The 25,157-nt window shown below is 44.0% G+C and overlaps 14 protein-coding genes across 14 annotated transcripts; 8 read left to right on the top strand and 6 right to left on the bottom strand.

The window, feature by feature from the left end:
- The first annotated feature begins 27 nt into the window (after positions 1–27).
- On the top strand, positions 28–1,463 carry V1513DRAFT_191321 (uncharacterized protein). Its single transcript, XM_066894314.1, has 4 exons — positions 28–291; positions 370–835; positions 905–1,077; positions 1,206–1,463. Exons 2-4 carry the CDS (start codon positions 490–492, stop codon positions 1,368–1,370), a joined length of 684 nt encoding a protein of 227 aa, XP_066751850.1. The 5' UTR covers positions 28–291; positions 370–489; the 3' UTR covers positions 1,371–1,463.
- Positions 1,280–2,300, bottom strand: V1513DRAFT_450177 (uncharacterized protein). Its single transcript, XM_066898779.1, has 2 exons — positions 2,056–2,300; positions 1,280–2,000 (listed from the first exon to the last, which is right to left on the bottom strand). Exons 1-2 carry the CDS (start codon positions 2,209–2,211, stop codon positions 1,557–1,559), a joined length of 600 nt encoding a protein of 199 aa, XP_066751849.1. The 5' UTR covers positions 2,212–2,300; the 3' UTR covers positions 1,280–1,556.
- Positions 2,274–3,874, top strand: V1513DRAFT_450173 (WD40-repeat-containing domain protein). The gene is made up of 2 exons (XM_066898778.1): positions 2,274–3,476; positions 3,538–3,874. Exons 1-2 carry the CDS (start codon positions 2,464–2,466, stop codon positions 3,626–3,628), a joined length of 1,104 nt encoding a protein of 367 aa, XP_066751848.1. The 5' UTR covers positions 2,274–2,463; the 3' UTR covers positions 3,629–3,874.
- On the top strand, positions 3,875–5,764 carry V1513DRAFT_450169 (peptidase family M48-domain-containing protein). Its single transcript, XM_066898777.1, has 5 exons — positions 3,875–4,048; positions 4,112–4,450; positions 4,501–5,218; positions 5,280–5,345; positions 5,401–5,764. The coding sequence occupies exons 1-5, from the start codon at positions 4,022–4,024 to the stop codon at positions 5,580–5,582; spliced, it is 1,332 nt and encodes a 443-aa protein (XP_066751847.1). The 5' UTR covers positions 3,875–4,021; the 3' UTR covers positions 5,583–5,764.
- Positions 5,712–6,651, bottom strand: V1513DRAFT_450168 (uncharacterized protein). Its single transcript, XM_066898776.1, has one exon. The coding sequence runs from the start codon at positions 6,407–6,409 to the stop codon at positions 5,918–5,920; it is 492 nt and encodes a 163-aa protein (XP_066751846.1). The 5' UTR covers positions 6,410–6,651; the 3' UTR covers positions 5,712–5,917.
- Positions 6,652–6,765: 114 nt separating this feature from the next.
- Positions 6,766–7,494, top strand: V1513DRAFT_450167 (mitochondrial 54S ribosomal protein bL34m). The gene has a single exon (XM_066898775.1). It carries the CDS (start codon positions 6,990–6,992, stop codon positions 7,359–7,361), a length of 372 nt encoding a protein of 123 aa, XP_066751845.1. The 5' UTR covers positions 6,766–6,989; the 3' UTR covers positions 7,362–7,494.
- On the bottom strand, positions 7,423–10,361 carry V1513DRAFT_450163 (uncharacterized protein). Its single transcript, XM_066898774.1, has 5 exons — positions 9,727–10,361; positions 9,518–9,655; positions 9,098–9,458; positions 7,891–9,043; positions 7,423–7,834 (listed from the first exon to the last, which is right to left on the bottom strand). Exons 1-5 carry the CDS (start codon positions 9,877–9,879, stop codon positions 7,588–7,590), a joined length of 2,052 nt encoding a protein of 683 aa, XP_066751844.1. The 5' UTR covers positions 9,880–10,361; the 3' UTR covers positions 7,423–7,587.
- A 474-nt stretch (positions 10,362–10,835) lies between these two features.
- V1513DRAFT_450161 (kinase-like domain-containing protein) lies at positions 10,836–12,883 on the top strand. The gene is made up of 7 exons (XM_066898773.1): positions 10,836–11,024; positions 11,074–11,112; positions 11,170–11,217; positions 11,283–11,646; positions 11,704–11,970; positions 12,019–12,244; positions 12,303–12,883. Exons 1-7 carry the CDS (start codon positions 11,008–11,010, stop codon positions 12,395–12,397), a joined length of 1,056 nt encoding a protein of 351 aa, XP_066751843.1. The 5' UTR covers positions 10,836–11,007; the 3' UTR covers positions 12,398–12,883.
- A 215-nt stretch (positions 12,884–13,098) lies between these two features.
- Positions 13,099–15,085, top strand: V1513DRAFT_191190 (transport protein Avl9-domain-containing protein). The gene is made up of 7 exons (XM_066894313.1): positions 13,099–13,254; positions 13,321–13,420; positions 13,475–13,970; positions 14,027–14,307; positions 14,365–14,485; positions 14,544–14,708; positions 14,767–15,085. Exons 1-7 carry the CDS (start codon positions 13,181–13,183, stop codon positions 14,952–14,954), a joined length of 1,425 nt encoding a protein of 474 aa, XP_066751842.1. The 5' UTR covers positions 13,099–13,180; the 3' UTR covers positions 14,955–15,085.
- Positions 14,767–15,790, top strand: V1513DRAFT_191670 (uncharacterized protein). Its single transcript, XM_066894315.1, has one exon. It carries the CDS (start codon positions 15,023–15,025, stop codon positions 15,668–15,670), a length of 648 nt encoding a protein of 215 aa, XP_066751841.1. The 5' UTR covers positions 14,767–15,022; the 3' UTR covers positions 15,671–15,790.
- V1513DRAFT_465994 (DASH complex subunit Ask1-domain-containing protein) lies at positions 15,789–17,452 on the bottom strand. The gene is made up of 2 exons (XM_066900061.1): positions 17,039–17,452; positions 15,789–16,991 (listed from the first exon to the last, which is right to left on the bottom strand). The coding sequence occupies exons 1-2, from the start codon at positions 17,408–17,410 to the stop codon at positions 15,912–15,914; spliced, it is 1,452 nt and encodes a 483-aa protein (XP_066751840.1). The 5' UTR covers positions 17,411–17,452; the 3' UTR covers positions 15,789–15,911.
- Positions 17,453–17,671: 219 nt separating this feature from the next.
- V1513DRAFT_383318 (cohesin loading factor) lies at positions 17,672–20,097 on the top strand (the record flags this gene model as incomplete). The annotated part of the gene is made up of 10 exons (XM_066895137.1): positions 17,672–17,938; positions 18,008–18,115; positions 18,173–18,190; positions 18,249–18,364; positions 18,417–18,831; positions 18,888–19,071; positions 19,130–19,272; positions 19,328–19,686; positions 19,737–19,930; positions 19,988–20,097. The coding sequence occupies 10 exons, from the start codon at positions 17,672–17,674 to the stop codon at positions 20,095–20,097; spliced, it is 1,914 nt and encodes a 637-aa protein (XP_066751839.1).
- Positions 20,098–21,104: 1,007 nt separating this feature from the next.
- On the bottom strand, positions 21,105–21,873 carry V1513DRAFT_190949 (histone-fold-containing protein). The gene is made up of 3 exons (XM_066894311.1): positions 21,838–21,873; positions 21,608–21,782; positions 21,105–21,543 (listed from the first exon to the last, which is right to left on the bottom strand). Exons 2-3 carry the CDS (start codon positions 21,723–21,725, stop codon positions 21,185–21,187), a joined length of 477 nt encoding a protein of 158 aa, XP_066751838.1. The 5' UTR covers positions 21,726–21,782; positions 21,838–21,873; the 3' UTR covers positions 21,105–21,184.
- A 294-nt stretch (positions 21,874–22,167) lies between these two features.
- Positions 22,168–24,734, bottom strand: V1513DRAFT_450141 (cleft lip and palate transmembrane protein 1-domain-containing protein). Its single transcript, XM_066898772.1, has 8 exons — positions 24,508–24,734; positions 24,163–24,440; positions 23,740–24,109; positions 23,617–23,686; positions 23,339–23,568; positions 23,092–23,288; positions 22,669–23,031; positions 22,168–22,615 (listed from the first exon to the last, which is right to left on the bottom strand). Exons 1-8 carry the CDS (start codon positions 24,605–24,607, stop codon positions 22,370–22,372), a joined length of 1,854 nt encoding a protein of 617 aa, XP_066751837.1. The 5' UTR covers positions 24,608–24,734; the 3' UTR covers positions 22,168–22,369.
- Positions 24,735–25,157: the final 423 nt, after the last annotated feature.

The following is a 25,157-nucleotide window of genomic DNA, read 5'->3' as shown; positions in this document are numbered from 1 at the left end:
ACGAATTAAAGGTATATTTATTTGATGGGCCAGCCATGGACATTTTGGGTTAGGGCATGTGCCTGTTTCGACTCGTCGGTTTAGAACTTACGGTAACCAAACCAAGCCTATGCTTTATAATTTATTATTTGCTCGATTATGCCATAAATAAAATGCAGCACGGGTACAAAATTAGCTATCGCTGCAACGTCACATTTGGAAGAATTGATCTGTATTTCTCTTAATTATTTCTGATTTATTTGGATTAGAGATAAGTCCTTATTTGTTTGAGCATATAGTTGTCGCATTGCCGTAAGTCATCAATGTAATACTCGACCAGTTATTGCGGCTCGGTTCAGATTTCGCTTGCATTGGTATTGACACTTCAAGTTTTGTTAGGTATCTCTCTTCCACATATATAAAGCAGATAGATAGAGTTTCATCATACTGAACATCCAACTGGAATCGAGACGACAAAGAGCTTGTCATAAGATCTTCACGCTCAAAATCATGTCCGACACGGAAATGCAGTATGCTCCGGCATCAGAGTCGCCTTCACCCGAGCCTGGAGATGCGACAGCTCCGGAGAACCAAGAACAGGCAGTTACAGCAGATATATCACTAGAGGAGAAAATACAAGTCCGGATCAGAGGTGTCGAGCAGCAAAGTCTGAATCCATTTGCAACTACTGGAGGTATCAGCACTAGAACAAACCGACCAGTTCCACCGCCTCCTCCACCGCCAGGACTTCCGCCATCGCTGGTCTCGAAGACGCTGGAAAGTGGGCTCGGTGCGTATGGAAATCCATCGCAGACTCTATATGTGAATAATTTGAATGATAAAATAAGAAAACAAGGTACAAGAACGTGGAGATCTGAAAGTCTTATGATCGCAACAACATGAACTAACGATTTGTGGTAAATAGAATTAAGATTGTGCTTATACACATTCTTTGCAACATACGGACGGGTAATCGATGTTGTGGCCGTCAAAACGAAGAAAATGCGAGGGCAAGCACACATCGTGTTTAGTGATGTCCCCAGCGCAACTCAGGCTTTAAGATCTCTGCAAGGTGTTACCTTTTTGGGGAAGGAGATGGTAAGTTTGGATCCCCGTGCTCATACACCATGCTCATATGACACCAATCTATTTGGTATATCCAGGAGCTTCGGTGTATTTGAGTCGACACCTCAGATATTTTGACTTTGCTAACGAGTACGGTTTAGAATATTGAATTTGCCAAGTCAAAATCAAATTCTGTTGCCAAATTGGACGGGACTTATCGACTTCCCCTGCCACTTGCTGTCAATCAAACTACATTACCCGAATATGCGGACTTCCCAAAGGGTGTGAAACGTCTCCGAAACGAGGAGAGTGATGATGACGAGTAGGTCGTTCCGTGTAAATTAAATAGTGTGTACGATTGAATGAAGAGAAAGCAAAATTTGTATCAATAGTGGAGATTGAAGCATTTTTGAAGCTTTTTAAAGGTTGTGGCCCGGTTGATCTGGTGAGGAATATGTAAATAGATAGATTAATGAAGCTCCAAATATGCATTCTAAGAGAACATGGGCTTGCTATCTCCTAATTGCTATACCAACTGTTGCGCCAACAAATCCAATCCATAACGGTAGGTACGACTGGAGCGTGATATCGGGTATCTCGGGGTCTTGATTCAATGTATTCATGACTTCACCAGTATGGCATGGATGGATGTAGAAGCAGAGCAAGCCATGATAAAGTGGATGTTCACATTGTGAAATTGCTCCGCTGCCAGATACTGATGGCATCGTCGGCTCACTGAGTAGTGATATTTGCGATGGACTTGTTATTACATATTTGTAGACATCCTCTACTAGAGTAATTGGTGTACTCTCTCCTGTATGCAGACTTGAATATTCCGACGAGAAATACAGAACTGGAAGAGAATAGATAGGCGATAACAGAATGAAAGTCTTCGAAGTCACTCTGAAGTCACCATACTCCCGAACTGTGATAATCTCTATGCCATCATATAAGTCCTTAGTAGTTAATTAGTTTATGATATGAACATTTTCAGTCTCAATATATTGTCACCTTTTCTGTAGAGGGAAGTAGTCGACTAGTAATGCCAGAATCATGAAGTCGCGGTAGAAAGCTCTCACACGCTTCTGAGAACTCTGCAGACGTCAAATACGGAAAATTGCTAGCATACTTTGCTGTGATCTCGTCAGAGACACTCAGTACTGTCATTTAGTATGTGAATCATTGGCCTGCTGACAAGGTCCAGTTTCGTTAGATGAGGAGAAAGGTTTATCTGTGTGTGGCACACTGTACCTGTATGGTGGGATTAGGGAAGTGGGACAGGCGGCGTATTCGAGGCACGACAACGTCAATCGATTAACCACCACGACCTCACTCCATCATCCTCACTTGCTCGGGCACATTGCTCTTATACATCTCTATTTGACTACAGACAGTAGAGTTGCGCTCCTGTGTAGTAAAATGTCTCACCAAGTTCAAAGTCTCGGCCATGTGCCAATCTCGGACCACTCCTTCTCTGCCGACCGCTCCCAGCTGGCACTGGCTCGCGACATCTCCGTTGAGATTTACGACACCGGATCGAAGTACAATTTGAAGACGACACTTTCCGGACATGACAAAACAGTTACTTCAGTGGATATTGCGCCTCACTCTGGCCGAATCGTCACTTGCTCGCAAGATCGAAATGCTCTCGTTTGGGAGCCATCCCCAGATGGTACATACAAGCCCACACTCGTGCTTCTTCGTATCAATCGTGCCGCCACTTGTGCACGCTGGTCTCCTGACGAGAAGAAGTTTGCAGTTGGATCAGGTGCCAGGGCTATTGCCGTCTGCTACTTTGAAGAGGAGAATGATTGGTGGGTTTCCAAGCATATCAAGAAGCCGCTTCGTTCGACCGTTCTCTCTGTCAGTTGGCACCCGAATTCGGTACTCCTTGCCGCTGGCAGTACTGACTCACATGCCCGCGTGTTTTCAACTTTTATCAAAGGCGTTGACGCCCGACCAGAGCCGACAATCTGGGGCGAGCGTGTCCCTTTTCAGACGCTCTGCGGTGACTTCGTGAGCCCGGCTGGCGGCTGGGTGCATGACGCAGCATTCTCTCCTTCGGGTAATGCGCTTGCCCTAGTCACCCACGACTCTTCCATAACAATTGTTTATCCTTCTGGACCAGAGCAGCCGCCTGCTGCCGTTGTCAATGTCAGCACAACATTGCTTCCATTCAAGTCACTGGTCTGGCTCTCAGAAAATGAGATCATTGCTGCCGGTCATGACTGCCACCCAGTGATCTTCACAGGCTCGGATCAGTCCGGATGGGTATTTGATCACTCCGTTGATGACCCAAATGAGGCGAAAAAGAACGCTACAAGTCGAGAGAACACCGCATTGAACATGTTCAGACAGATGGACTTGAAGGGTACCCCCCAAGCCTCCGCGGATGATGCTTCTCTGCCAACTATTCACCAGAACACCATCACGTACGTCTATTACTTTATTGAATATTATTTAACCTGATCGTTGATTGCTAACGGAATTAAGTAAATTGCGCCCATATGCTGTAAGCGGAGGAAGAGTCAATAGCGTTTCATCGACTGGTGTAGATGGCCGTGTTGTCATTTTTGACGTCTAGGTTGGGGAAAAGATCAGGAATTATGTGCACTTTTACTTCGGATGCTGCATTTTTATATCCGCAAAATGTGTTAATACGAAGCTGCAATGTAAAATCGTTAAGATGCGGATGTAATTATTGTCCTAGAGATACCACTTATAGTTGCAGTCTAGCTGCTAGGCGTGATCTTAAGCCTTCTATTTTCTCTACTCTGCTGCCCATGTAACTATTAACAATGATAAGTGGGTTGTTTCGCCCTTAGATAACTTGTGTGTTGCTCCCGATCCATCATATCTCAGGAGCAAACTTAATTCAAACTCTCATGTTAAAGGGTCCAAGTATTAGCAAAATTTGGTTTTGGATCATACGTGATTAAATACGCGTCTGTTAATCAAACCATTATTCTTATCTAGAATGGTCGGCATCTTAGGATTTCTACCGGTATACATACCGAGTTAACATAATTCGTTAAATACCATCGATCTCTAACAGGTTGTTGAATAGGCACTCGCGCAGGCTCTGGACAAGCCAGGATTCAACTGGAAGTCTCTGATCATCGGCTTCTCAGCAGCTCATTATCTCTTTGAAACATATTTGAGTCTTCGACAGTATCGTGTTCTTCAGAGGGAGTCTCCGCCTAAAGCTCTAGAGGGTGCGATCGATCAGGAAACCTTCATCAAATCACAGACATACTCGCGAGCGAAGTCAAAACTCGGTTTTGTTAGCAGCCTTTATAGCTTTCTTTTAGACACCTCCTTTATTTTCTTTGACGCTTTACCCAAATTCTGGGGGATCGCGGGAACTGTTCTGAAGTTATGGGCGCCCGCAAGATTTACTGGAGAGGTAAGAAGGTTGAATAATTTCGTGTGTACTAATGTCTGACACCCTTTTAGATCAGTCAATCTGTTGTTTTCTTCCTGGGTTATAATTTTGTATCGACCATTCTAACTCTTCCACTCTCGATCTATTCTACCTTCGTCTTGGAAGAGAAATTTGGTTTCAATAAGCAGACGCCTTCTTTGTTTATTACGGACTTCATCAAGACCCAACTATTGACCGTCGTCATTGGTGGTCCCCTTCTTTCTGCGTTCTTGAAGATCATTATCTACTTTGGTGGTCAATTTTTCTACTACCTATGGCTCTTTACTCTTGTATTCCAAGTTATCGCGATCGTCGTTTATCCGATCTTGATCCAGCCGTTGTTTAACAAAGTCACGCCTATGGAGGAAGGCAAGATCAAAACCGAGGTCGAGAAGCTTGCTGTTCAGCTGAAATTTCCTTTGAAGGATCTCTTCGTCATCGACGGATCTAAGCGCAGTGCTCACAGCAATGCCTACTTCTATGGATTACCATGGAAGAAGCATATTGTTATTTACGATACATTAATAGCCAAGTTTGAAGCCGACGAAGTCGTTGCTGTCCTGGCTCACGAATTGGGCCACTGGGCTCTGTCGCACACCACAAAGATGCTTATTATCCAGCAAATTCACTTGTTCACTATTTTCGTTTTGTTCTCAGTTTTCATCAGCAACATGTCCTTGTACCAGTCATTCGGATTCGGACATCAGAAACCAGTTATGATTGGATTTATTCTCTTCAGTGATATACTTGGTATGCGTTTCCTGATTAAAAATATCTTTGGCTTGCGCATTATTTATTAACTTACATCCAGAACCACTTAATAGCATTCTCGCTTTTGCCTTGAGCTTGCTGAGTCGCAAACATGAATATGAAGCTGGTATGTCCTAAATTCGTTACTGAAATGGTCGAATGTAAAGCTTAACAAACAATAGATGCCTTTGCTGTCAAGCTTAATTACGCAAGGGAACTTTCGCTGGCGCTTATTAAGCTGCATATTCAGAATTTGAGCACCATGGATGCTGACTGGCTCTACAGTAGCTACCACTACTCTCACCCAATCTTGCCGGAGAGATTACGAGCTATGAGATGGAAGAACGAAAAGAAGGAAGAATAGAGAGTGTGTTCATGCTTGTAGTTGCTCGCAATTATGAAGATAAGCTACTACTTTCGTAGAGATCAGCTTAATGTCATATGCCATGATTATATAATTTGTGGAACGCCAGTGGCACAATGTATATATAGACTCATATTATCCATTATGCCAAATACATGGAAGAATAAATATACAGTACACAGCACGTAATTTCACAAGACAATCCCAACTTTTTTAAACCCGCAATATCATATTACAAACATAAATAGAATGCACATACGCCCATGAATGAACTCATTATATACACAATACATATTACAACCAGAGATTTGCCTGTCCCTACGCAATACTCTCCATTAGTTCGTTGGCGAGACCTCCGGATTGCCATTAGCCATCTCCTTCTGTTTTCTCTCCTCCTTTCTCCGTTCTTTCTTCAAACGTTTCCGCTCCTTCTTATCTATAGACTTCGAGACAGTAGAATCGCCAGCCTCAGGCTGTGTAGGTGCAACATCAGCATCAGTCATGTCGACGTCAACTGCGGACGTGTCCTGCTCCAACGTCTCCGCCTTTCGTTTCCTCAACAACGGCGGTAATCCAAGCAAGTCTCGACGTATCCGGTTTAGCTGCTGAGAAACTGCATTACCGAGGGACGCAACACTACCGATAGCACCATATGCCGGGGAATATGACGTAGCAGATGGACTGGCATCTGGGACAGTCTTCTGCTGCTCGACGTTGTCGATGAATGAGGAAAGGAGCTCCTCGGCCTCTGTATTGGAAATCTTGTGTAGTGAAGTGACGTGAATAAGCGTGACACCCGAGGTCTCGCGACGTGTTATTGTGGACATCTTGCCGGTGGGTCAAAAGCGTTGTGAATCGTCAAGGTAGCGAAATGTAATCAAAATGATACCAAAGATCAACGAGCCGAACAGCGACGAGGATGAGCAGTCTGAACTAATTAAAATGAATACCCAACTGTTTGGCCAATAGGTACTATATCAGAACTGATAGGCAGAGACCTTGGAAGAATAGCAAAAAGTTGCAAGATATCCGCGTCAAAAATTTCTAGCAGCGGTGTACCCCGTGTCGCATAACGTTGGGAACAAGTTTGCTTCAGAATTTTAAGTTGTCTAGTGTCACGTAGGGTAATGTCCGGAAATTGAGTTTCCACTTCTGCTTTGATACTGGTCCCGAGTTTTTTCGTCTTCAATATTTATGTGCTCATTTAGCGCAGAATATATTAGCATTGGGGATATCCCTTGTTTGATTAATCTGAAAGAGTAGAGTCTATTTAAGTATTCAATATGCAGTCAGTGACGCGCGTTTCCCGGTTACTCCACGGGTCATATTCATTGTCCGTTTCTCAAGGTCCATCATGGCGAAGGTAATTTCGTTTTTGTACGATATATTTGAGTCTTGAAGTTGCTAATGATAACATTCTTCAGATGCATGTCGTTGCTATTTACCTCAAATACTTTACAACATTCGCGATCGTCGTTACTCCCCAGCTATAGTCGCATGCTCTTGGCCAGTTCTCGCGAATCCATTCCCTCGAGTTCTGTCCCCAGCACAGCGTCGTCATCTCTATTATCATTACCATCTAGTATTTTACCGCCAATGGGCTCCGCAGTATTCCCACAATTCGGCCAGCGGCGATGGAAGGCGCGAGGGAACACTTATCAACCTAGTACAGTTAAGAGAAAACGCCATTACGGATTTCGTGCGCGGCTAAAAACGAAGAACGGACGTAGGATTCTAATGAGAAGGAAGGAGAAAGGCCGCTGGTACTTATCGCATTAGGGAAGTGGTTTTCTGCCATCGATGGCGAAAAATCTAAGGAGTTGTTGTGTACATAGAATGATTAAAATTGTCCATTGATTTTTTCGTCCAACCTTGCTACCGTGTATAATACAGTCCATTGTTCATAGCCTTACGTCGATTCGTATCTCATAAACTACATATACAATCTCGAAAACACAATACTTACCGTCAGTGATCCCATAGAAGACCATGCTCTCTAGTCTGCTCAAAAGAATGTCTCCTGCTGGGAGCCGTACTGATTAGCCATTTCCATCAGCAAATATGCATCTGCACCGAGATCTTTCATAGCGCTGACTTGTTCCGACAAATACAGACAATCGTTCGATAAAAATAAGTTCGAGTCAAATGAATCGCCATAATGCAGAGGAGCGAGTGCCCGATATGCTCCGAGCAAGTAACTAACTAGGGACCGCAGATTCTTGCTAGCTGGTGCGATTGAGGATGTTTTGTACCTATTCGTCAATTAGCATGACATAATGTGTAAAACAAACACAGGTTCAATACGTACTTCGTGGCCAAATCATTGGCGTCGTTCAAAAGCGTCTGTATTAAGTCTAGTATCTTCTGTGGAATTGCCGTAACTACGTAAGTCTCATTAAAGTTTGATACAGTCAGACTCTGACTCTTAGTAGAATCCTTTCGCAGACTGGCTCCTCTTGTTGGGGCATTTCGGGCTATCAAGGTCTTCGGATTCTTCGCAGCTTTGATCTGGGTAACTGCCTGCGCCGACTGCAAACGCTTCGGTTGGTCAACTTCATCTTCATCGCCCCAATTCCAATCATCTGGGTCGCTTCCGGCTCCTCCTGACACGCCATCATCATTTTCTTCTAGATCTAAAGATTCATCAAATCCCCAACCGTCATCCTCATCAGAAGCTACATCCGCAGTCACATCTGTAGATGCTGGCCGATTGGATTCGAGTGCAAGTGAGCCATTGGCATCGTTATCGTCATCATCCCACTCCTCATTCCAGTCATATTCATCGCTACTTCTTTGCTTCTCTTCATATTCAAAGCTTCTCCTTGTATCTCTTTTACTTGAAGCATCAGCTAATGCAGCTGCAGACACAATGGCACCTTTTTTCTCCACAATTTTGCGTTCGCTGTTTATTGCCTCAGATACAATCTGTCGAGTGAGAATGAGTATCGAGTCGCATTTCTTCTTGTACCACACGCTAGGCACTCGAGTAACCCAGTCTGTAAGCTCCTCTGACCTTGTCCATTTCTCTTTCTTCAAGAACTGATCGAATTCCTTGACTTGTCGCAAAACCGTCTCGAACTTTGGAAAATCGGATAGCGAAAGCGGAACAGACTGCTGCAAAGTAACGTCGATTAATTGTGCAGTTATCATTGCAGACAAGTCAATAGCGAGAGAATGCGATATTGACTGGGGAAGTGATGTGTTAATAAATTGGATAAATTTCGAGAGATTGTCAATGAGATTGTCAAATGTGTATGAATCGGCGTCCAAGTATGGTACAATTTTCAGTAAACTCCAACCGTTTTCATATGCGACTTTGACGATTACTGGGTCTTCAATATTGAGGATGCGAACAACAATAAACTCCTTTACTTGGCTGTTCAATGCCTTTACTTTTCCCACAAAATCAAATCGTTTCAAAGCCTCAGATATATCCTCTAGAGATACTCCAAAGCCCTCAGCTTTCGTAGAAATTAGTAAACTCTATAGTCAAGACGCCCACGACTCGATCATACCTTCCAATGTCTTTCGCACTAAAACCTCTGTTCCGTCCATTTGAAATTGAATAAATTCGGTCCACAAAGAGTCTAGACTGTGGAAAACACTCGCATTTAGACTGTTGACTTCTTCTTTGAGGGTGCTCAGTACAGTAATCCGCTCCCACTCTGAAAAGCCAGTAATCTTGGCCTCGGCTGACTTCAACAGCGGCACACACTGCACAAGGCGGCCAGACTGGAAACAAGACCGCAGCTCAATTAATGTAGCCTTAATAACCCAAATCTGATTAAGCGCTTCGACGTAGCTCTGATTACGACTGTAGGATAGTGTTAGAGTGTCGCATTCGTCGATCAGGCTGTAGATGGTTTCATCGGCATTCTAGCGTCAGAGTTAGTCAACGGAAGCACGACGAACAGTATTCAAATCGCAACTCGTACGTCATGCTCTTTCGATAATTGCTTTAGCTCCTCGACTTGTTTCTCTGAGAGTGCAATGCCGTCGAATAGTGTCCTTGATTGATTCAAATAGTTGTCGAGCTCCCTTGAATTCTGAGAATATATCTTTTCGATTCTTTCCTGTATAACAATTAATTTTTATTCCCATATAAAATCCAATAAGGTCAATTTATTGGAAATTATAGTAATACCTTGGTCTGGACAATTGCGTCATCTAACGCACTAGCGACACTTGATATGCTGTCTACCTCGGTAACCGATAAATTGGCATCGACCTCGTCCGGGAACGTGCCAAGTTCGAGATATTGCAGTACTGAATGAACAACTTCCTGTGACCACGACATTGCATGACTATTACACACCAAGATTCCTGTTGAGAGGAAAGTAGTGGCGCGAGGAAGCTGGTCTGTCACTACGGTTGGTTACGCGTTGTTCAAGTTCCCGCGACAGCGTCAGTTGCCTTAACTCCTTAAGTTGGGGTTCGATCTACAGAAAAGGTTGCAGTGTGACAGCAAGTTCCATACACTCCATTAAGTAAAACCACATCCATCGAAGCGAATAGATGCAGTGTATATGGCTATATCTGACAATAGGAGTATTAGAACCTTCGGGTGTCAAACTGCACAATTCAAGTTCTGTGGAATAATATCTGTCAAGGAGGTTTATGGCCTGTCCAACTTGTGGACGATCGAACTATGAATGAAGAAGTACTAATGAATGATCAGGGAGATACCAATAACTGGACGATATCATTATGTATGTGAATGCGATATTGAGAGTAATCCGTTCCACACATTAATGTGCGTAATCAAAAACTGACATTCAGTTGCGGCCATACCAAGAAGAAAACACAGTTCCCCGTCCGATCAACAACAGTTAAGCTTCTTTGGGCCTACTTAGTACTGCGGTGGGAGACCACGCTGGAATCGTAGGTGCTGCAATTACAGTAATTTTTTTGAAATTCTTACAATTTGATTTTCATGACATAATATTGGTAGCTGGACCTATCTATAAGTGGAAAGCAGATACCGACAGGACTTTCCTTGTGAATGCGGACACTATGCTAGTGACTCGGGATTCCAAATATCAAGAGTAAATTCGCCACAATCAAAACCAATTGAAATTCCGAGTTGTTCGGACAAGGTAACTAAACTAACTAGTTACTTAATAATGATTGATTATGTGTTTCGGGTCTGCGGCTCGCGGTGGTGAGAGAAAGGTTTAGCGAAAGTGATAGTTACGTCATGGAGCAGCAGCCTTGGAGGTCTGAACCGATGCAGCTAGCGCAACTCTTCTTTATCGAGCTTTTGGCTGCCATCACTGTCCGCAACATACCACTCACTTCAAGTGAACATATTCCCCACTCATCCACCTTCACAAGTTTCTACATCTCTCTGTGTCCCATCCATCACCACAGTATTTGTCTGCTCAGCAACTGTCGTCAAGTACTATTTAGTGGTCTGCTAACACCAATGGCCGATTTCATTAGGTATTTGCCTGCGCTTATCTTCGGCTGCATAAATGCTGACCATTGCCAGAACCCAGATCTTCGGCACATCCTTCGAGATCACCAGCAGGTAAAACTTTTACATCTCTTTCGGCAATTGTGATCGATACTGACAGTAGTTACTTAGATATGCCGATCTGAACCCAGTTGGAATGGGTGCTTTTGGTTTGGTGTGGTATGTGTCGGACAACCTGCATTACACGTAGCTGTCAATCGTTCATTCGTCTGACTTCTTTCCAGCTCGGCTCGAGATCAGCTCACCGGACAGGCAGTTGCCATTAAAAAAATCATGAAGCCGTTTAGCACACCAGTTTTGTCTAAGCGAACATATAGAGAGCTGAAGCTATTAAAGCATCTTCGGCATGAGAACGTGATTTCCCTGAGCGACATCTTTATTTCTCCGCTCGAAGATATCTACTTTGTCACCGAATTGCTAGGCACAGACCTTCATCGATTGCTCACCTCCCGACCACTTGAAAAGCAGTTTATACAATATTTCTTGTACCAGATATTGCGTGGTTTGAAATATGTTCATTCGGCTGGCGTCATTCATCGTGACTTAAAGCCGAGCAATATTCTTGTGAACGAGAATTGTGATTTGAAGGTATTCCTCTCGAGTTCCAGATGTCTGAACATTTGCTGATGGATTTCGACAAAATAGATTTGCGACTTTGGCTTGGCTCGCATTCAGGATCCGCAAATGACGGGATATGTCTCCACGCGATATTATCGGGCACCAGAGATCATGCTTACATGGCAAAAGTACGACGTCGAGGTTGACATATGGAGTGCAGGATGTATCTTTGCCGAAATGTTGGACGGAAAGCCATTATTTCCAGGAAAGGACCATGTGAATCAGTTTTCGATTATCACCGAACTCTTGGGAACTCCACCTGACGACGTTATCCACACGATTTGCAGTGAGAACGTGAGTCTATTATTGTTAGCTTTTAGTGCAATTTTTGACGACATGTAGACATTGCGGTTTGTGAAATCGCTTCCAAAGAGACAGAGGATACCACTCTCCCAAAAGTTTAGAGGCGCCGATCCTCTGGCAATCGACCTACTGGAGAAGATGCTAGTATTTGACCCGCGCAAGAGGATTACCGCTACAGAGGCACTTGCACATGAGTACCTAGCACCATACCATGATCCGTCAGATGAACCTGTTGCAGAGGAGAAGTTTGATTGGTCTTTCAATGGTACACAAATGCTATTTTTATGGATGCCAATGAATGCAGTTTGCTAATTGAATGCTAGATGCTGATCTTCCAGTTGATTCCTGGAAGGTGATGATGTATTCTGAGATATTAGATTTCCACAATATAGATGGCGGAGTAGTTTCACCGGAATAAAGTGGGCCCGTGGGAAAAATGGAAAAGAAATAGCCGGAACGTCTCAATTATTATGTCATGGAATGGTGTGCAGCTCCTCCCTGCTACTGATGATTTTAATATGTATTCTATTTCCTCTGAACCTTGATATTGTATACGATATTTTTGGTGTAATTGTTTAATGTGCTTGCTGCTTGCTTTGTTGACCAATTGCTATTGACGGTCGTGGATATCCATACCTTAAAGTCCATTTTGGATCAGTTTGGTCTCTGTGTTAAAGTTGTAGTTTGTTTACTTAATGTAGTTATTGTTATTAGCTTTACAATCTGTGTTGAATGTATGTAAAATATTTTTGAATATTTAGTTACTGCCCGATCTGCTTGCTTTAGTGGCATGACATGACAGAAGAAGCTTGAGCATTCAAGCAGTGATTGCTCCGACAAAGTATAATTTTCTATTGGTATAACTAATTAATTAAATGCCGAATACGAAATTAGCGGTCACTGGTAACTATATTCCATCGCTGATTACAGTGCCATCCATTTGGCGTGGTGTGTTTATAAAGCTTATTGGGCTATCCACTGTGTTAGCAAACCAACACAACACGCGTCGACTCCAGACCCAGGGGCTCTCAGGGTAACAGGGATCTACTTACTTCGATGCCTTCGGACAACCCACCGTCTTGCTCGTGAATCTCGACTATTATCGCTTTCAATTGTCCATTACCCCTGGAATTTTGCCGCGTGCTTACTTGCGAATATCGGCAACAGTCAACCGGTGTTCCATTGTTAGAATGATTAGAAAATGGACAGTGAAGTAGATCCACCAGCCGAAGGTCTTATCGTTGGAGTATGCGTCGTCGGGTTCCATCACACACGGTATTTGATTGGTTTGGAATTATGCATAAGTTTTGATGTGTGTAGCTAACCGTTCCCGCGCAATAGTGGACCTGAGGTCGAATATTGGATAGACGAGGATGGGAAAGATCAATCCACACGTTGGGCTAACCTGCCTTTTCAAAGTCTTCCGGACGGAAGCCACTCCGTCAGTAGAGCCTTTCTTTGGTACGAGACTGCAATGCTGATATAAATTGACTAGCACGAAGAGGATTATTCATATTTCACCCTCTTCTACGAGCCGGATGAGACCGAGACCGAGAAAGGCAAGCGGCCGACAACTTATTTTGGCATCTCCTGTAACAGGCAAATAAGGACCACCGAGCTTCTCTATAAATCCGCTGACGTAACGCGATCTACCGTTCAGAAATCCGTTGTCGTCGTTGCGCGAAAGCCGATATTTGGTCCTATTCGCGAGAAGCTCGCAGTAGTTACACGCGCGTACTTTTTGCAAGGCAACTTTGAGGACCGGACGATTATCAACAATTTATACGAGAATCTTGTTCAATTGTTTCAACAAGGAATTGGAGAGGCTGATTTATACAATGGCATGACTTTGAGAGAATTGGTCTATAGATTCAAGTGGAGGACTCTCGTGTTATTTAAGGCGTTGATATTAGAGCCAAGGATATTATTTTTTGGATCAAATACGGAATTGCTGTGCTCAAGTCAATTCTCCCTAGTATCGCTGATCCCTGGTAAGTACGCTCTAAAATATTTAGGGTTAGAATTGGAGAGGCTAATAAAGCCGCAGGCCTCATCGAGCACCTCGAAGATTCCGCGTCTCCTATCCTCGATTCTTATGAGTATACTTTAAAGAAGTCTACGAGCCTTAGAAGCAGTGACCGTGCGTCACTGCTGGCGTTCATGGGCTTGCCACTCCAGGTCTTCGGCAAAGGCGGCATGTTTAATCCATACACTCCACTCCAACAACTGGAAGCGCTATCTGGGGAAGAAACGAAGTTTTATCTTATTGGAAGTACGAACTCGTTACTATTATCCCAGAAGCATAAATTCGCGGATATTATTGTGAACGTAAGTTTTTTGTGGTTACTCGCTTTTGACTAGAATATTTGATTTACAGACCTTTAGGTGGACCTCAATACGGTTGAGATTTTAAACCCCGAATTTGAGGCCCCTTTGCTTCTAACATCGCACGATCGGAAATGGATTGACTCAATATTCCATGCTGTCAGTGAAACGTGGTCAGACGGTAATGTGCACGGCGTTTGTCATATATAGCTGTCTCGAATACTAACGCATACCAACAGAGGACACGGGACGTTTGGAATCGGTTGGTTTTGCTGGAAGCGAAGATTATATCCGGTGGCAATTTGAAGATTATCTGATGGCACTACTAGCATCTGTTAAGTATGATGGCTTTTTGACGAAGTACTGTGGTCCTCCACCTCCGGAAGCTTTACTCCCAGAGATTGGTATGATATTTGCTATTGCTTTCAATTTCATTTTAAGTTCATACTAACATATTAATAGACGGCAACCCAGCAGTTGATTTCAATTTAGATTGGATCGAAAAATGGAAAACAACGAACAACTTCCGAATTTTCCAACAATTCACCGATGAAGAGCTATTCGATGTCGTCGAGCCACGACATCTTTCAAGCGGAGGCATCTCATTGGAAGATGTCCAGCGCAAAGTCGCACAGTGCGTTCTAGCTTAATTAGTATTTTTGTCCCCTGCTCTATTATGTTTGTGTAATCTTAGCTTTTTGTTGCACGGAGCAGTGGGATGATTTATGATATGGACGATCTGACGATTGCGGACAGGCAGATGCAGAATTTAGCGCCAGCGCGAGAAGCAATTGCGAAGACGTTCACGACAGGGTCGGCAAAGGTATCCAGTGCATTGGGAAGTTTTTGGGCTGAGATTGAGAGCATGCGAGAGAAAGAGCGGATACGACGTGAGACCCAACGGCAAGTACATGCATCACAGACTTCGTCGCCATCTACTACTCAGAAGACAGAAAAACCAATTTCTGGATCGCCGTCGTCGCAGACCTCGGAGTCTTCGTCGACGTCGGCGAGCTCAAAACGAACACAGCATATTACGGTCACGCCTGACTCTTCGTACTTGTCGAGTTGGAGTCGCTGGGCATCGGATAAACGGCGGCAGGCATTTGGAAGCCACAAGCCGAGCTCACGAAAGTCATCACCGTCACCAGATTCTACACAAGAGCAGCCGTCATCTGGTCTGAGCAAATTAGACTTCGTTCCTCCGCCACATGGAGGTGCAGAAGCACCTGAGACGATGGCGAGTACAACAGCGGAGCTAGGATCGTTGGAAGATGAAGATGACGATGATATGTACGGGTCTGATAGTTGTGTTCCGATCACTTCGGAGGCGATAAATCCTTGGAAACCTGATGAGGAACGATGAGATAGATGAGTATTTTCCAATTCTCTATGAACACGATTACAGCTAGAACGACAGATGGCTGCAGATTACGGTGTTCATACGTGTGCTCAAAATTATTGTTAGGTTATAACGATGTTATTTGCATATTGGTCAGGCATAATATAACTTTCTTATCCGAATTAAAAACCGCCTACTAGTACAATCTCTCCAATATATGATATCAAACTGTGAAGGCAACCACGAGTACTGCACAATCAAACAATTAGCTTCGCTCTGGTGACGAGAAAATATTCGAGTTAATATGTGGCACGGGTGGAGAATCTAGGGGCGAAGATGAGAACATTGCAGCATAACTTGTAGGCGCATTCCTCGGTGTGGCCATCCCGCTTGCTGTTCGGCCATGTCTGGGAAGTTGTGGTCGTTTTGATGAAGAAGACGGCCTGTTCGGAGTAACCTGGATTCCCCATTTCTTGTCCAGAACTCTGTGTAATAGCACGCTCTGTTGTCCGCCATATGACCGTGGTCGGTTCGACCCTACAAATGGCGAAAACGGGGATGACTCTGGCGTTCGCAGAACAGACGCGCTCTCTTCATCGATTGTGGAGTTCTCTGGTTGTCGGTATACATGTCGTCGTCCTGGGGTCCGCACTTCTGTAAAGCTTGACGATTGAACCTGCGTATTTGGCTGAGGAAGCTCTGATGTTTGATCCTCTTGGTCAAAGTCATTGTGCAAGCCTTGCGGCAAGGAAATAGAATTTGATGTCTCAAATGAACCGGTACGTCGTGCTTTAAGTTCAGTTCTCATTTCTTCAAATGGCGAGACCATATCGGCCCATTGCATATTATGTGGTTGTGTCCTCGTCGTTTCTCGTTCACCAATACCGTTCAAAATATCCGACCGATTCCCTAACACAACTCGCGGAGTTGATTGATCATCGAGATTTAGCGTCTTCATAAACTTTGCCGTGCCGGCGATACTCCGCTCAGTCTCAAGGTCTTCGTCTTCACCGTCTTCATATTTGTACTTTGAAAATCCTTGCCGGCGCGATTCTTCAGGGTTTGACTTCATGTTATTGTACTTATTGTTAACATATGTGACAAATGATGAATCGCCCATATCATCGGTAACTCCATTGCTGATGTCGGCTTGCTGGGACTCCTGCACGGGCTTCGTTATCTCACGGGGCGTTTGCATCTCAGCATGGCTGTAATCGTAATCCATGGTGGCAGAATATTCAGTGGCACGGCTTTGTTCGATTTCGTTCGCTGTTTCTTCAGTGTTGAGTTCTTCGTAGCCCGCAAGCGAGACATTCGCACTTGATTCAAAAAATTCCTTCCAGAACTGTAACGCGTCAGGTACTATGTTGCGTATTGCTGTTTGGAACGTACCTTTGATGCCCGCCACACAGCCTGAGATTGCAACGCGTATTCTTCGACGATGGGCAAAATGGAGCTGGTGATAATGCGATGCGACGTACTAAAATTCTGATCAATCTCTTGTAAGGTCAATGTAATCGACTGTTCAATCTTCTCCAACTCCTCGGTCAACGACCGTGGCACCGACATGGCGGCGACGGCGGCTGTTGACGGGCCGGATGGCCTTTCACGAAGAGTCGCAGCGGTTGCCATATTTGTTGGCATCTGTGATGGATGCCCAATCATGGACACGCCGGTATAAGTTGTTGATGGCCGTGGAGCAGGATTCGCAATTCGAGATTCATATATAGACATTGTTGTTCTGCTCTTCCTGTTCGTTGTCATGGTGGCTGGCAGCGACTGACTTTGTTGTTGTATGCTCAGAGAGTTACGCGTTGGTGAATGGAATGGGCATCATGTCAACGCGTCGCGTAATGTCGCACATGTCCCATATGCGGCGTACGTATCTAGTTGTTTTGTGCATTGAAAGTGTCGGGTTAGGGTCTCCATTGGCTAGAGAGATTTGAACGCGTTGTATGTTTTCGTAAAGATTCGCCAGCTTGAAACGCAAACGCAATTACTAGTAAACCTCTACGCGGTTGCCCCATGGCGGATCCTCAAGCTGACACTCAGCAATGCCGGCAGGTGCAGGACCAGTATGCGTACACCCTGGAAAGTCAGGCGTCACAACCAAACGGGCCGCCAATACCGACTCCGGCGTACTCGACCATTCACCTCGTAATGTTCCCAGCAGCTCAAGAATACTTTGACAAAGCTCATCGGAGGAGTACGAAGTTGAAGTCTATGGAGGATGTTATGACGTATTACAAATTAATTGCGACCGGCGCGCGGTGTTTGGAGGCTGTCTTGAAGGTTAGCCATCATTTGGGCAAATAATTCTGCCGATTGTACAAGAGATAGTTAACTAGACGGGTGATCTAGGAACGCATACAGCCGTACGTCGAATGTATTGCAGCGTTGTGGTATTGCGAAGCGCTATTTGTTGAGACGAAGGAGTTTGATGAAGCTGAGGAAGTTCTTAACAAAGCAGTAAGTGTGCTATCTGCGAATCGATGGCAATGACCATAACTAATGTGTACATTGTAGATTGCGTTAGCCGCGAGGGTTTGAATCTGGTGACTTTATATCAATCCATATGCATGCTTTACTAACAGAGCGCTAGAACAATTTGCACGATCTCAAATTTTCGATGCTCCACCTGTCGATACGGATGTTGGCAACCAAAAATTTGAAGGCGGCGCAAAAACTGCTGAAATCTTGTCTGCGAGAAGCTGATTCGTGAGTAGATATTGGTTGAGGCTCCGCATTGCTATTATTAATACTCAGATAGGATGCAAATTGCATCTTGGTCCTATAATTTCCAGTACCTTTCTGTTAGTTTACACTTCGCTGCCCACGAATACACGAGTGTAACTGCTACACTTAGACCACTCTATTCGTGCTCTTCTAATGAGATTCGGTATTTATCATTCCTTACATCTGCTCTTGTAGCTCTTCGTCAAAATAATCCATCTCAAGCGGCGGATAGTCTTAGTCGAGCTGTGCAGTGCGAGACCGACTATTCCCGACAATATATCCCACAGCTTGTGGTAATGCGTGTCATACTGGAGACGTTATCCACTATATTGCTCGGAGATGTCGCGAAGTCGGAGGCGAAATTGAAAGCCGTACATGAATGCTTGGATGGACAAGTTCAGGATCAGTCAGGGCGGTGGACTGCTTGGAATGACGATGGAACTTTCTTCGTATGTGCTTGTCTCCATAGTACTAGATGTGTGCACCTACTGATTTGAAAAATCAGCTTTTTTTACCACCGGGAACTGATGGAAACTCATATATTCCTTTGAAATTTAAGTGGTGGTCACAGTCGGAGGTATACGTTATGTCCTATTTAATTTCCGGAATTGTCTCTGTACACAGTTCTTGGGACAAGAGGAAATCAAGTAAATACTTCTCAGAAGGATTACGAGTGATTGCTACAGAAAGTGGGGACACATTTTCATATAATTTGGTGTATTATTGTGGGATTGACAATAAGTTTAGTTGCTGGCGACGACAGTCCTGAGGCGCCGTTGATGACGATTACGCAGGCCGCAGATAGAGTGGACTTCTATGTCACCGCGAAGTGCTATATTCTCTTTTATACTTGTCTCGAGAGATTTGTTAGGGGTGACTGGTCATCAGAGGTTTCGAAGTCTACTGATGTCGCTACGATATCGCATTTGGCTGATAGTTCAATAGGGCCTACAAGCATTGGTCGAGACAGTCAAATCTGTTCCACCCAAGTCAGTAACGACTCTCTATCCATTAATATTATATATCAGCGGCCTCTTTTTTCAAGCTACAGGCAAGCTACAAAGTGCTTCAGAGGCATATGAATTAATACGGAGAACCGAACCTCAAAATTCTGAACTCTCGATTATGGCAACTTTGAGTATGATCATGATATATCACGGCGATGTGATGCGTAATTATGAGCAAGCGTCCATACTGGGTTCGCAGTTGAGGCCCGTGATTACGAACTCACCAAACAATGCGATCAAGTTTGCTTGGGCTTTAGCCAAAGCTGTGGACGGTTCACAGAGTGGGATTGATATACAGTATGATGCGATTATATAGCTTGCGGCATTCGCGAAGCTGACACTGATAGGAACAACATTTCCGTTCTGCTTACAGCGGCTCGAGACCTAGCGAACTCACAGTTCACCACTATCATTATGCATTTGGGGGCCTCCATATTTAGTGAACAAGAAAAGAAAGAGAGCACGGCTATGGGCGCCTTCCTAAGCGCGAAGAGAACGAGAGACGTTTTGTGGTGCTGGGTTTCGGGAACTTTGGCTGCCGGTATGTTGAATGATGATAGTTCATGTACTGGAGGTTGTGCTTACACAAAGTTTTCAGATATGCTGCGACTGAGTGGCAAGGATTTGATGGCCGAAAAGCAGGATTCAGTTAATAAGCAACTCTACAGCCTAGTGGACAGTCTTTTAAACTCCCCACCACCACTTTAGGAATGCCTTGGACTGTATCCAATTCTTGTTGTAATATGCTCTGTATTAGTTTGCTACTTTGCTACTTTGCTAAGGTTGTATTGTACCACACTAGTTAATTGCCTATGCAATTCAGGGACAAATTAGGACGGAATAGTTGTAATATAAAGCTTGCTACGCAAAATGTCTATAAACAGCATATGCTTTCATCGTTGCCGCAAACCTAGATACAGATGCTGCAACGTCGTTATACTGGAATGAATTCTTCAAGTATGATGGATAACACAAGACTTTGCAATCCGGATTCTGCTCCGGACATCAGTGAGGAAGCAGCACCTGAAATGTCGCTTGCGTGTGTTACAATGTAATGAGAGCAAACGAACGAAGCACTAAATCCTATTCTAGTGAAATATCAAAATCTGAAACAAGTTCAAATAACAGCCTAACTTAAGGTACGAACATTAGCGATTGATGATGCCTTATTCAGCTACACCGAGCAAAAAAGATAAAGATAAAAAATGAGAATTCTTGACAAGGACAAGAAAACATGCACGATTCGCAGTCCAAAAAGGCTGTGCACATAAGAGCATTTGGCAGGATGGAAACTTAAAAGTGTGAGAACACGAGAACGAGAATAATGGAATGACAAACGAAAGTAACACCTATGGAGGAGGGAAGATTTTCCTAGCTACGTCAGGCGAATAGTAGACAACACATGCGCGAATCGGACTTTGGGTAGTGCAATTATATCATTGGCACAATGAATGTCGTAGAAAGTGTATTATTATGCCTTATGTAAGTAGACAAATGCGGTGGCTGGGGAGATGGAGCATTAGGAGGCTTCTTAGACAGGGGTATATTGACACCAGAATTGCTTGTTTTCCCCGCCTCTACCGAAGCCTATACAATAGAGAACAGGGAAGATCGAAACCGATCAGATATTATTAATACAAGTGATACAGATAAATACTATACAATGGTCACTCGTATACAAGATAAAACACACAAAAACACCCAATTCCCACTAATACAACTAGGTAATGAATAACTATTTTCATGATAAGCCCAAATAAATACTGGAGGGAAGATCCTATCAGTCCACTATCAATCACCCAAGACCACCCCAAGCACCTCTTATCCGACGTGCCAACTGAATATCTTTCTGCATAATAGTGACCCTTTTCGCATGTATTGCACACAAATTCGTGTCTTCAAACAAGTGTACCAAGTATGCTTCTGCAGCTTCTTGTAGTGCCAGAATGGCGACAGACTGGAACCGAAGCCCGGCCTGCCCTTCACGTATGTCACCACCTAAAACAAAGTCAGACGCGACTTCTCGCACCAACCGCGCGAAAGGTAGCTTCTGTATCAGTAACTCTGTGCCTTTCTGATATTTCCGAATCTCTCGTAATGCCACGGTTCCTGGTTTATATCTATGTGTTTTCTTTACTGGAGTAGGATCGCCCGCTAAATTAATGTCCCATGATCAGCACTCCAACCGACTAATGCCAAATTGACCGAGCAGACTTACGATGTACGCCAAACGTCCGTGGCTTTCCCGGTATTGTCTTTGACGCCCTGGCTATTGCAGGACTCGCGACTTGCTTTCTCCCCCGTCCACCTCCGCTCGATTGTCGTCTTGGTGGCATACTATGCTTTATTCCAATATATCCTGACGCTCTCAAAATTGCTGATTCATTCGTCCTCTGCGCTAATTCGTTAACAACGCTAAAGATAAACCAATAAATAAATGTAGCGCACTTGACTCCGACGAGCGCAGCGATCAGAAGATACCTACTGCAGCCAAAAATGTCGTTGAAAGCCGTATTCCCTAATACTATTTCAGTGACCCAATTCGTGTCCTATATATGCGAATGATATTCTCTCGAGACTATTTGCACCGATGCTTGTTAGGCGCCGAATATCCTAGCGTCTCAACTAGCATGGGATGGCTGGGCTCCAAACTTGTTGCGGCTTGAGATGAGATGTTTGTTTACTTTTTGCCAGCGTGATCGTGAGGGTTAGGGCTATACTTACACCCTTTGTTTAATATCCGCTTGAATCAGTACTACAAAGATCCTGCTTGGCAGATCGCGCTTGAACTCATATATTCACTACATGACTGTAGAATAGAGTGCAGCATAATGTCAACTAGATATATCGTAGTCAACGCATGCATGGTGTATGAACGGAAAATGCTATCAAAACAACTTAATGTGTATACATTACATAGTATTGGTATTCCCCTTCCCACTCTACACATACAAGTCACATAACTTCATACCGTCATACTTCATTTCCGCTTGATAGCAGTGGATCCAGCCACGTTCACAGAAGAAGTAACCGACGCTTCGGCTGGTACATCATTATTAACATCTTCAATCTCCTTCTTTTCCTCTGCAGCGTCGGCTTCTTCAGCGGCAACCTGGCCGAATTCGTTGATACGTGTTGGGTCGACCCGGTATAGCCAGGTCTGGTAAAGGTAGATGAAGAAGATAACGTCGTCTCGTAATGTCGACAAACGGTGGAGTATGGGCATCTACAGCGTATATTAGAACGAATTTTCCAGTTATCAAGCATGCATGAAAATACCTTAATCACGAATGCAAACAAGTCATCGATGAAAGTGTTCAAGAACTTGTAGATCATCGCCCGTCGTGGCATATGCGCCACAGACTTTAATCGGTAGTTTATGTAGATACTCGGTACCAGCATCAAGAATCCATAAGCGTAAACAGATCCAACGAGCGTGGTTATGATGAAAGAGTACCATGACTTGTGAGTATCGTAAATAAGTGAGTATACGGCATATGCACCTATGAGTGGAACAGCAGCAATGTACATATACTTAAAAGCAATTTCGTCGTATTCTTGAGTTTTCTTCTCTGTCTCGCTGAGAGCAGGCTTATCCTTAAACACGATCTGGTAAGGAATGACTCCAGTGGACGGTTCAATCTATTTGGAATTCGTCAGAACGTGAGGAGTCACTATTAGCAGATAATAGTAATAGTGTACCTTGATATCAACAGCCTTAGTAATCTTCCAGGCCTCAACCAGGATACCACTGCCCTGGGTGAACATGACCATCCAGCTGGTATTCTCATTGTTATCCATAAGATACAGGAAGATTATAGTCTGCATGACAACGTTTGCGATAATTGTTCGCACTGAAACGCCAATATTGTCTTTCTTGTTCTTCCAGTGGGAAATATCTAATCGCAGCATTAGTAACAGCAAGTCCATAGCAGTATCACAATTGTACCATTCTTGAAGGCCAGCATCTCAAAGAGCATGTGCAGCAATGACACACCGACAGTGATTCCAAGGAGCCAAATATTAGTCTCTAACAGAACACGCTTCAATTCCTCCAATTCACCTGACCCACTCTGACCCATACTTTGTGCCTGCTGCTTCAATCCTGCGTCCATCGATACCAAAAGCTGAAACTTCCAGAACTTCACTGGAATAAATTCAATTGTCATGGGAAGGTAGCTACTTTGGGTTAGCGTTCACAAAACACCAAATTAGCGAGGCGCTTACGAGACTGTGGAATTGATCTCAGTCATCTGAGAAGAAAGCTGCCAAAACTGGTTGTGAAAAACAATCGGGTCTAGCAATAAAGTTAAATGATATTTAAAACAAAATCCTTAAAGTCTCGCTTACAATACCAGCCATCCTGACCAGTAGAGTCACGCCGACCAGTAGGTTCCAACTTCACCCACTGCCTAGTGAGTGGAGGCATCTGGATATAATTCAAGTTGTCCGATGGCACCATACCAATGGTAATATTCGGGTGCCAATATGACAGGATCGGAGCATGTCCCGCTGGCTCTTCAGGAACCTCCTCTACGTTCTCGGTACTTCCTAATAAGCGCTTAGTCTTCACTTCCTTCTTCTGCGGGAGATAGTGAGAAATGCGGAAATGGATATCGTAAGCCTTCTTGGGATCATAATCGGAAGAAGACGGATTGAACTCGGCCCCAGACTGCGCAATGTAAAGATGAGCAGTAACGGACCCGTTGTTTCTCAAAGCCTACAGCTGAATTAGTCGTCTAAGTAGAAAGAGAATGCATCTTAATTTTGAACCTCCGTTGTTGGGAACAGAATGTCTTTTGTGACTCTGTACTTCGAATCGCCATAGGTAACGTCGTATCCTTCAAGAACAGGCTCTGAGTCGAAATTGGTGAAGACATGACTGTCGGTGACATAGAGTCGATAGTCGTATTTGGTACCGGTCGGCCAATAAGGATAAACATTAGTAGGAACGTCAGCAAGCCGGACTGGTTCTCCGTTCTCGTTCGTGCCGGCGGCAGCCTCATCTGGAGGCGGCAACGACTTTTGTGTGGCTTTATTTGTAAACTGGCCTGTGTATTGATATCATTATAAGTATCTACCCCACAAATAAGGAGCGAAATAGTAACCTGATCGTACCAACAAAGAACTGGATAGCGAGGAACATGAGGATAGTGTTTATCCAGCTCATTCGCCGTCGTGGCTGCTCGGCCTCTTGGCCCGCTTCTGCAGAAGGCATTTTGTTTAATTATGCACCAACAAGTCCAATAAGATCTTAATTTCGGGCAAATTCGAGATCCGTGCGAATATTCCAGTTCGGCAAGAGGGGGAGTGGAAATGTAACTGACCGGTTGCCGAAAAGTCTCTCGAGCGAGCGCCGAGAATGAAGTTTGGCTGTGGGCGCGTTTAACCTTCTTTTTGTATGCCTCGGTCCATTAATTACTGTTTCTTTCAAGATTATAATTGCAATTTACAATATTCTTTAGTATATTTATATTGCCGCAAACAGCAAATAATATTTTCCTTGTTTTGTCTACATGCTTGCGCAACATTGAAGTTTGTTAGTTCAAGTATGGGCTCACGAGCATGCCATATGCCAACTCTCTTTCAGAACCGAATATACTCTGGTGTGCGGATTCACTACCCCCAATATATACATTCTTCCTAATTCTTGCCCACATGAATGCGCTTACAATAACGTAATCCATAAGCGAGCTGCGCACTTTCACGGAAATTGACACAGTCCAATTTTAAACACTTGATTCTCCCACAAACAAAATGGAATTAAC

Source organism: Lipomyces chichibuensis (genome assembly GCF_038497645.1).
Source record: "Lipomyces chichibuensis strain CBS 12929 unplaced genomic scaffold V1513scaffold_34, whole genome shotgun sequence".
In the NCBI taxonomy this organism is placed as follows: domain Eukaryota; kingdom Fungi; phylum Ascomycota; class Lipomycetes; order Lipomycetales; family Lipomycetaceae; genus Lipomyces; species Lipomyces chichibuensis.
Note: the sequence above shows the minus strand (reverse complement) of the source record. Positions and strands in the feature narration are given on the sequence as shown.

What these genes read in the sequence shown, in the direction of transcription:
- V1513DRAFT_190949 (XM_066894311.1), bottom strand. Translation starts at nt 21,725, where the DNA reads ATGCCACCAAGACGACAATCGAGCGGAGGTGGACGGGGGAGAAAGCAA. An exon ending in ACGGACGTTTGGCGTACATC is followed by an intron (nt 21,544 to 21,607) that starts GTAAGTCTGCTC and finishes ACATTAATTTAG; the next exon opens with CGGGCGATCCTACTCCAGTA.
- V1513DRAFT_450161 (XM_066898773.1), top strand. An exon ending in ACGAGAATTGTGATTTGAAG is followed by an intron (nt 11,647 to 11,703) that starts GTATTCCTCTCG and finishes TCGACAAAATAG; the next exon opens with ATTTGCGACTTTGGCTTGGC. An exon ending in ACACGATTTGCAGTGAGAAC is followed by an intron (nt 11,971 to 12,018) that starts GTGAGTCTATTA and finishes GACGACATGTAG; the next exon opens with ACATTGCGGTTTGTGAAATC.
- V1513DRAFT_450168 (XM_066898776.1), bottom strand. Translation starts at nt 6,409, where the DNA reads ATGTCCACAATAACACGTCGCGAGACCTCGGGTGTCACGCTTATTCAC.
- V1513DRAFT_450173 (XM_066898778.1), top strand. Translation starts at nt 2,464, where the DNA reads ATGTCTCACCAAGTTCAAAGTCTCGGCCATGTGCCAATCTCGGACCAC. An exon ending in ATTCACCAGAACACCATCAC is followed by an intron (nt 3,477 to 3,537) that starts GTACGTCTATTA and finishes AACGGAATTAAG; the next exon opens with TAAATTGCGCCCATATGCTG.
- V1513DRAFT_191670 (XM_066894315.1), top strand. Translation starts at nt 15,023, where the DNA reads ATGATTTATGATATGGACGATCTGACGATTGCGGACAGGCAGATGCAG.
- V1513DRAFT_191321 (XM_066894314.1), top strand. Translation starts at nt 490, where the DNA reads ATGTCCGACACGGAAATGCAGTATGCTCCGGCATCAGAGTCGCCTTCA. An exon ending in TGATAAAATAAGAAAACAAG is followed by an intron (nt 836 to 904) that starts GTACAAGAACGT and finishes TGTGGTAAATAG; the next exon opens with AATTAAGATTGTGCTTATAC. An exon ending in CCTTTTTGGGGAAGGAGATG is followed by an intron (nt 1,078 to 1,205) that starts GTAAGTTTGGAT and finishes AGTACGGTTTAG; the next exon opens with AATATTGAATTTGCCAAGTC.
- V1513DRAFT_450141 (XM_066898772.1), bottom strand. Translation starts at nt 24,607, where the DNA reads ATGCCTTCTGCAGAAGCGGGCCAAGAGGCCGAGCAGCCACGACGGCGA. An exon ending in CGCTATCCAGTTCTTTGTTG is followed by an intron (nt 24,441 to 24,507) that starts GTACGATCAGGT and finishes ATCAATACACAG; the next exon opens with GCCAGTTTACAAATAAAGCC. An exon ending in GAGATCAATTCCACAGTCTC is followed by an intron (nt 23,569 to 23,616) that starts GTAAGCGCCTCG and finishes AACCCAAAGTAG; the next exon opens with CTACCTTCCCATGACAATTG.
- V1513DRAFT_450169 (XM_066898777.1), top strand. Translation starts at nt 4,022, where the DNA reads ATGGTCGGCATCTTAGGATTTCTACCG. An exon ending in GCATCTTAGGATTTCTACCG is followed by an intron (nt 4,049 to 4,111) that starts GTATACATACCG and finishes GTTGTTGAATAG; the next exon opens with GCACTCGCGCAGGCTCTGGA. An exon ending in CCGCAAGATTTACTGGAGAG is followed by an intron (nt 4,451 to 4,500) that starts GTAAGAAGGTTG and finishes ACACCCTTTTAG; the next exon opens with ATCAGTCAATCTGTTGTTTT.
- V1513DRAFT_465994 (XM_066900061.1), bottom strand. Translation starts at nt 17,410, where the DNA reads ATGACAACGAACAGGAAGAGCAGAACAACAATGTCTATATATGAATCT. An exon ending in CTGTGTGGCGGGCATCAAAG is followed by an intron (nt 16,992 to 17,038) that starts GTACGTTCCAAA and finishes GACGCGTTACAG; the next exon opens with TTCTGGAAGGAATTTTTTGA.
- V1513DRAFT_450177 (XM_066898779.1), bottom strand. Translation starts at nt 2,211, where the DNA reads ATGACAGTACTGAGTGTCTCTGACGAGATCACAGCAAAGTATGCTAGC. An exon ending in TACTTCCCTCTACAGAAAAG is followed by an intron (nt 2,001 to 2,055) that starts GTGACAATATAT and finishes TTAACTACTAAG; the next exon opens with GACTTATATGATGGCATAGA.
- V1513DRAFT_191190 (XM_066894313.1), top strand. Translation starts at nt 13,181, where the DNA reads ATGGACAGTGAAGTAGATCCACCAGCCGAAGGTCTTATCGTTGGAGTA. An exon ending in TCGCGGATATTATTGTGAAC is followed by an intron (nt 14,308 to 14,364) that starts GTAAGTTTTTTG and finishes ACAGACCTTTAG; the next exon opens with GTGGACCTCAATACGGTTGA. An exon ending in AGCTTTACTCCCAGAGATTG is followed by an intron (nt 14,709 to 14,766) that starts GTATGATATTTG and finishes ACATATTAATAG; the next exon opens with ACGGCAACCCAGCAGTTGAT.
- V1513DRAFT_450163 (XM_066898774.1), bottom strand. Translation starts at nt 9,879, where the DNA reads ATGTCGTGGTCACAGGAAGTTGTTCATTCAGTACTGCAATATCTCGAA. An exon ending in AGTGCGAAAGACATTGGAAG is followed by an intron (nt 9,044 to 9,097) that starts GTATGATCGAGT and finishes TTTCTACGAAAG; the next exon opens with CTGAGGGCTTTGGAGTATCT. An exon ending in GCCAATGATTTGGCCACGAA is followed by an intron (nt 7,835 to 7,890) that starts GTACGTATTGAA and finishes ATTGACGAATAG; the next exon opens with GTACAAAACATCCTCAATCG.
- V1513DRAFT_450167 (XM_066898775.1), top strand. Translation starts at nt 6,990, where the DNA reads ATGATAACATTCTTCAGATGCATGTCGTTGCTATTTACCTCAAATACT.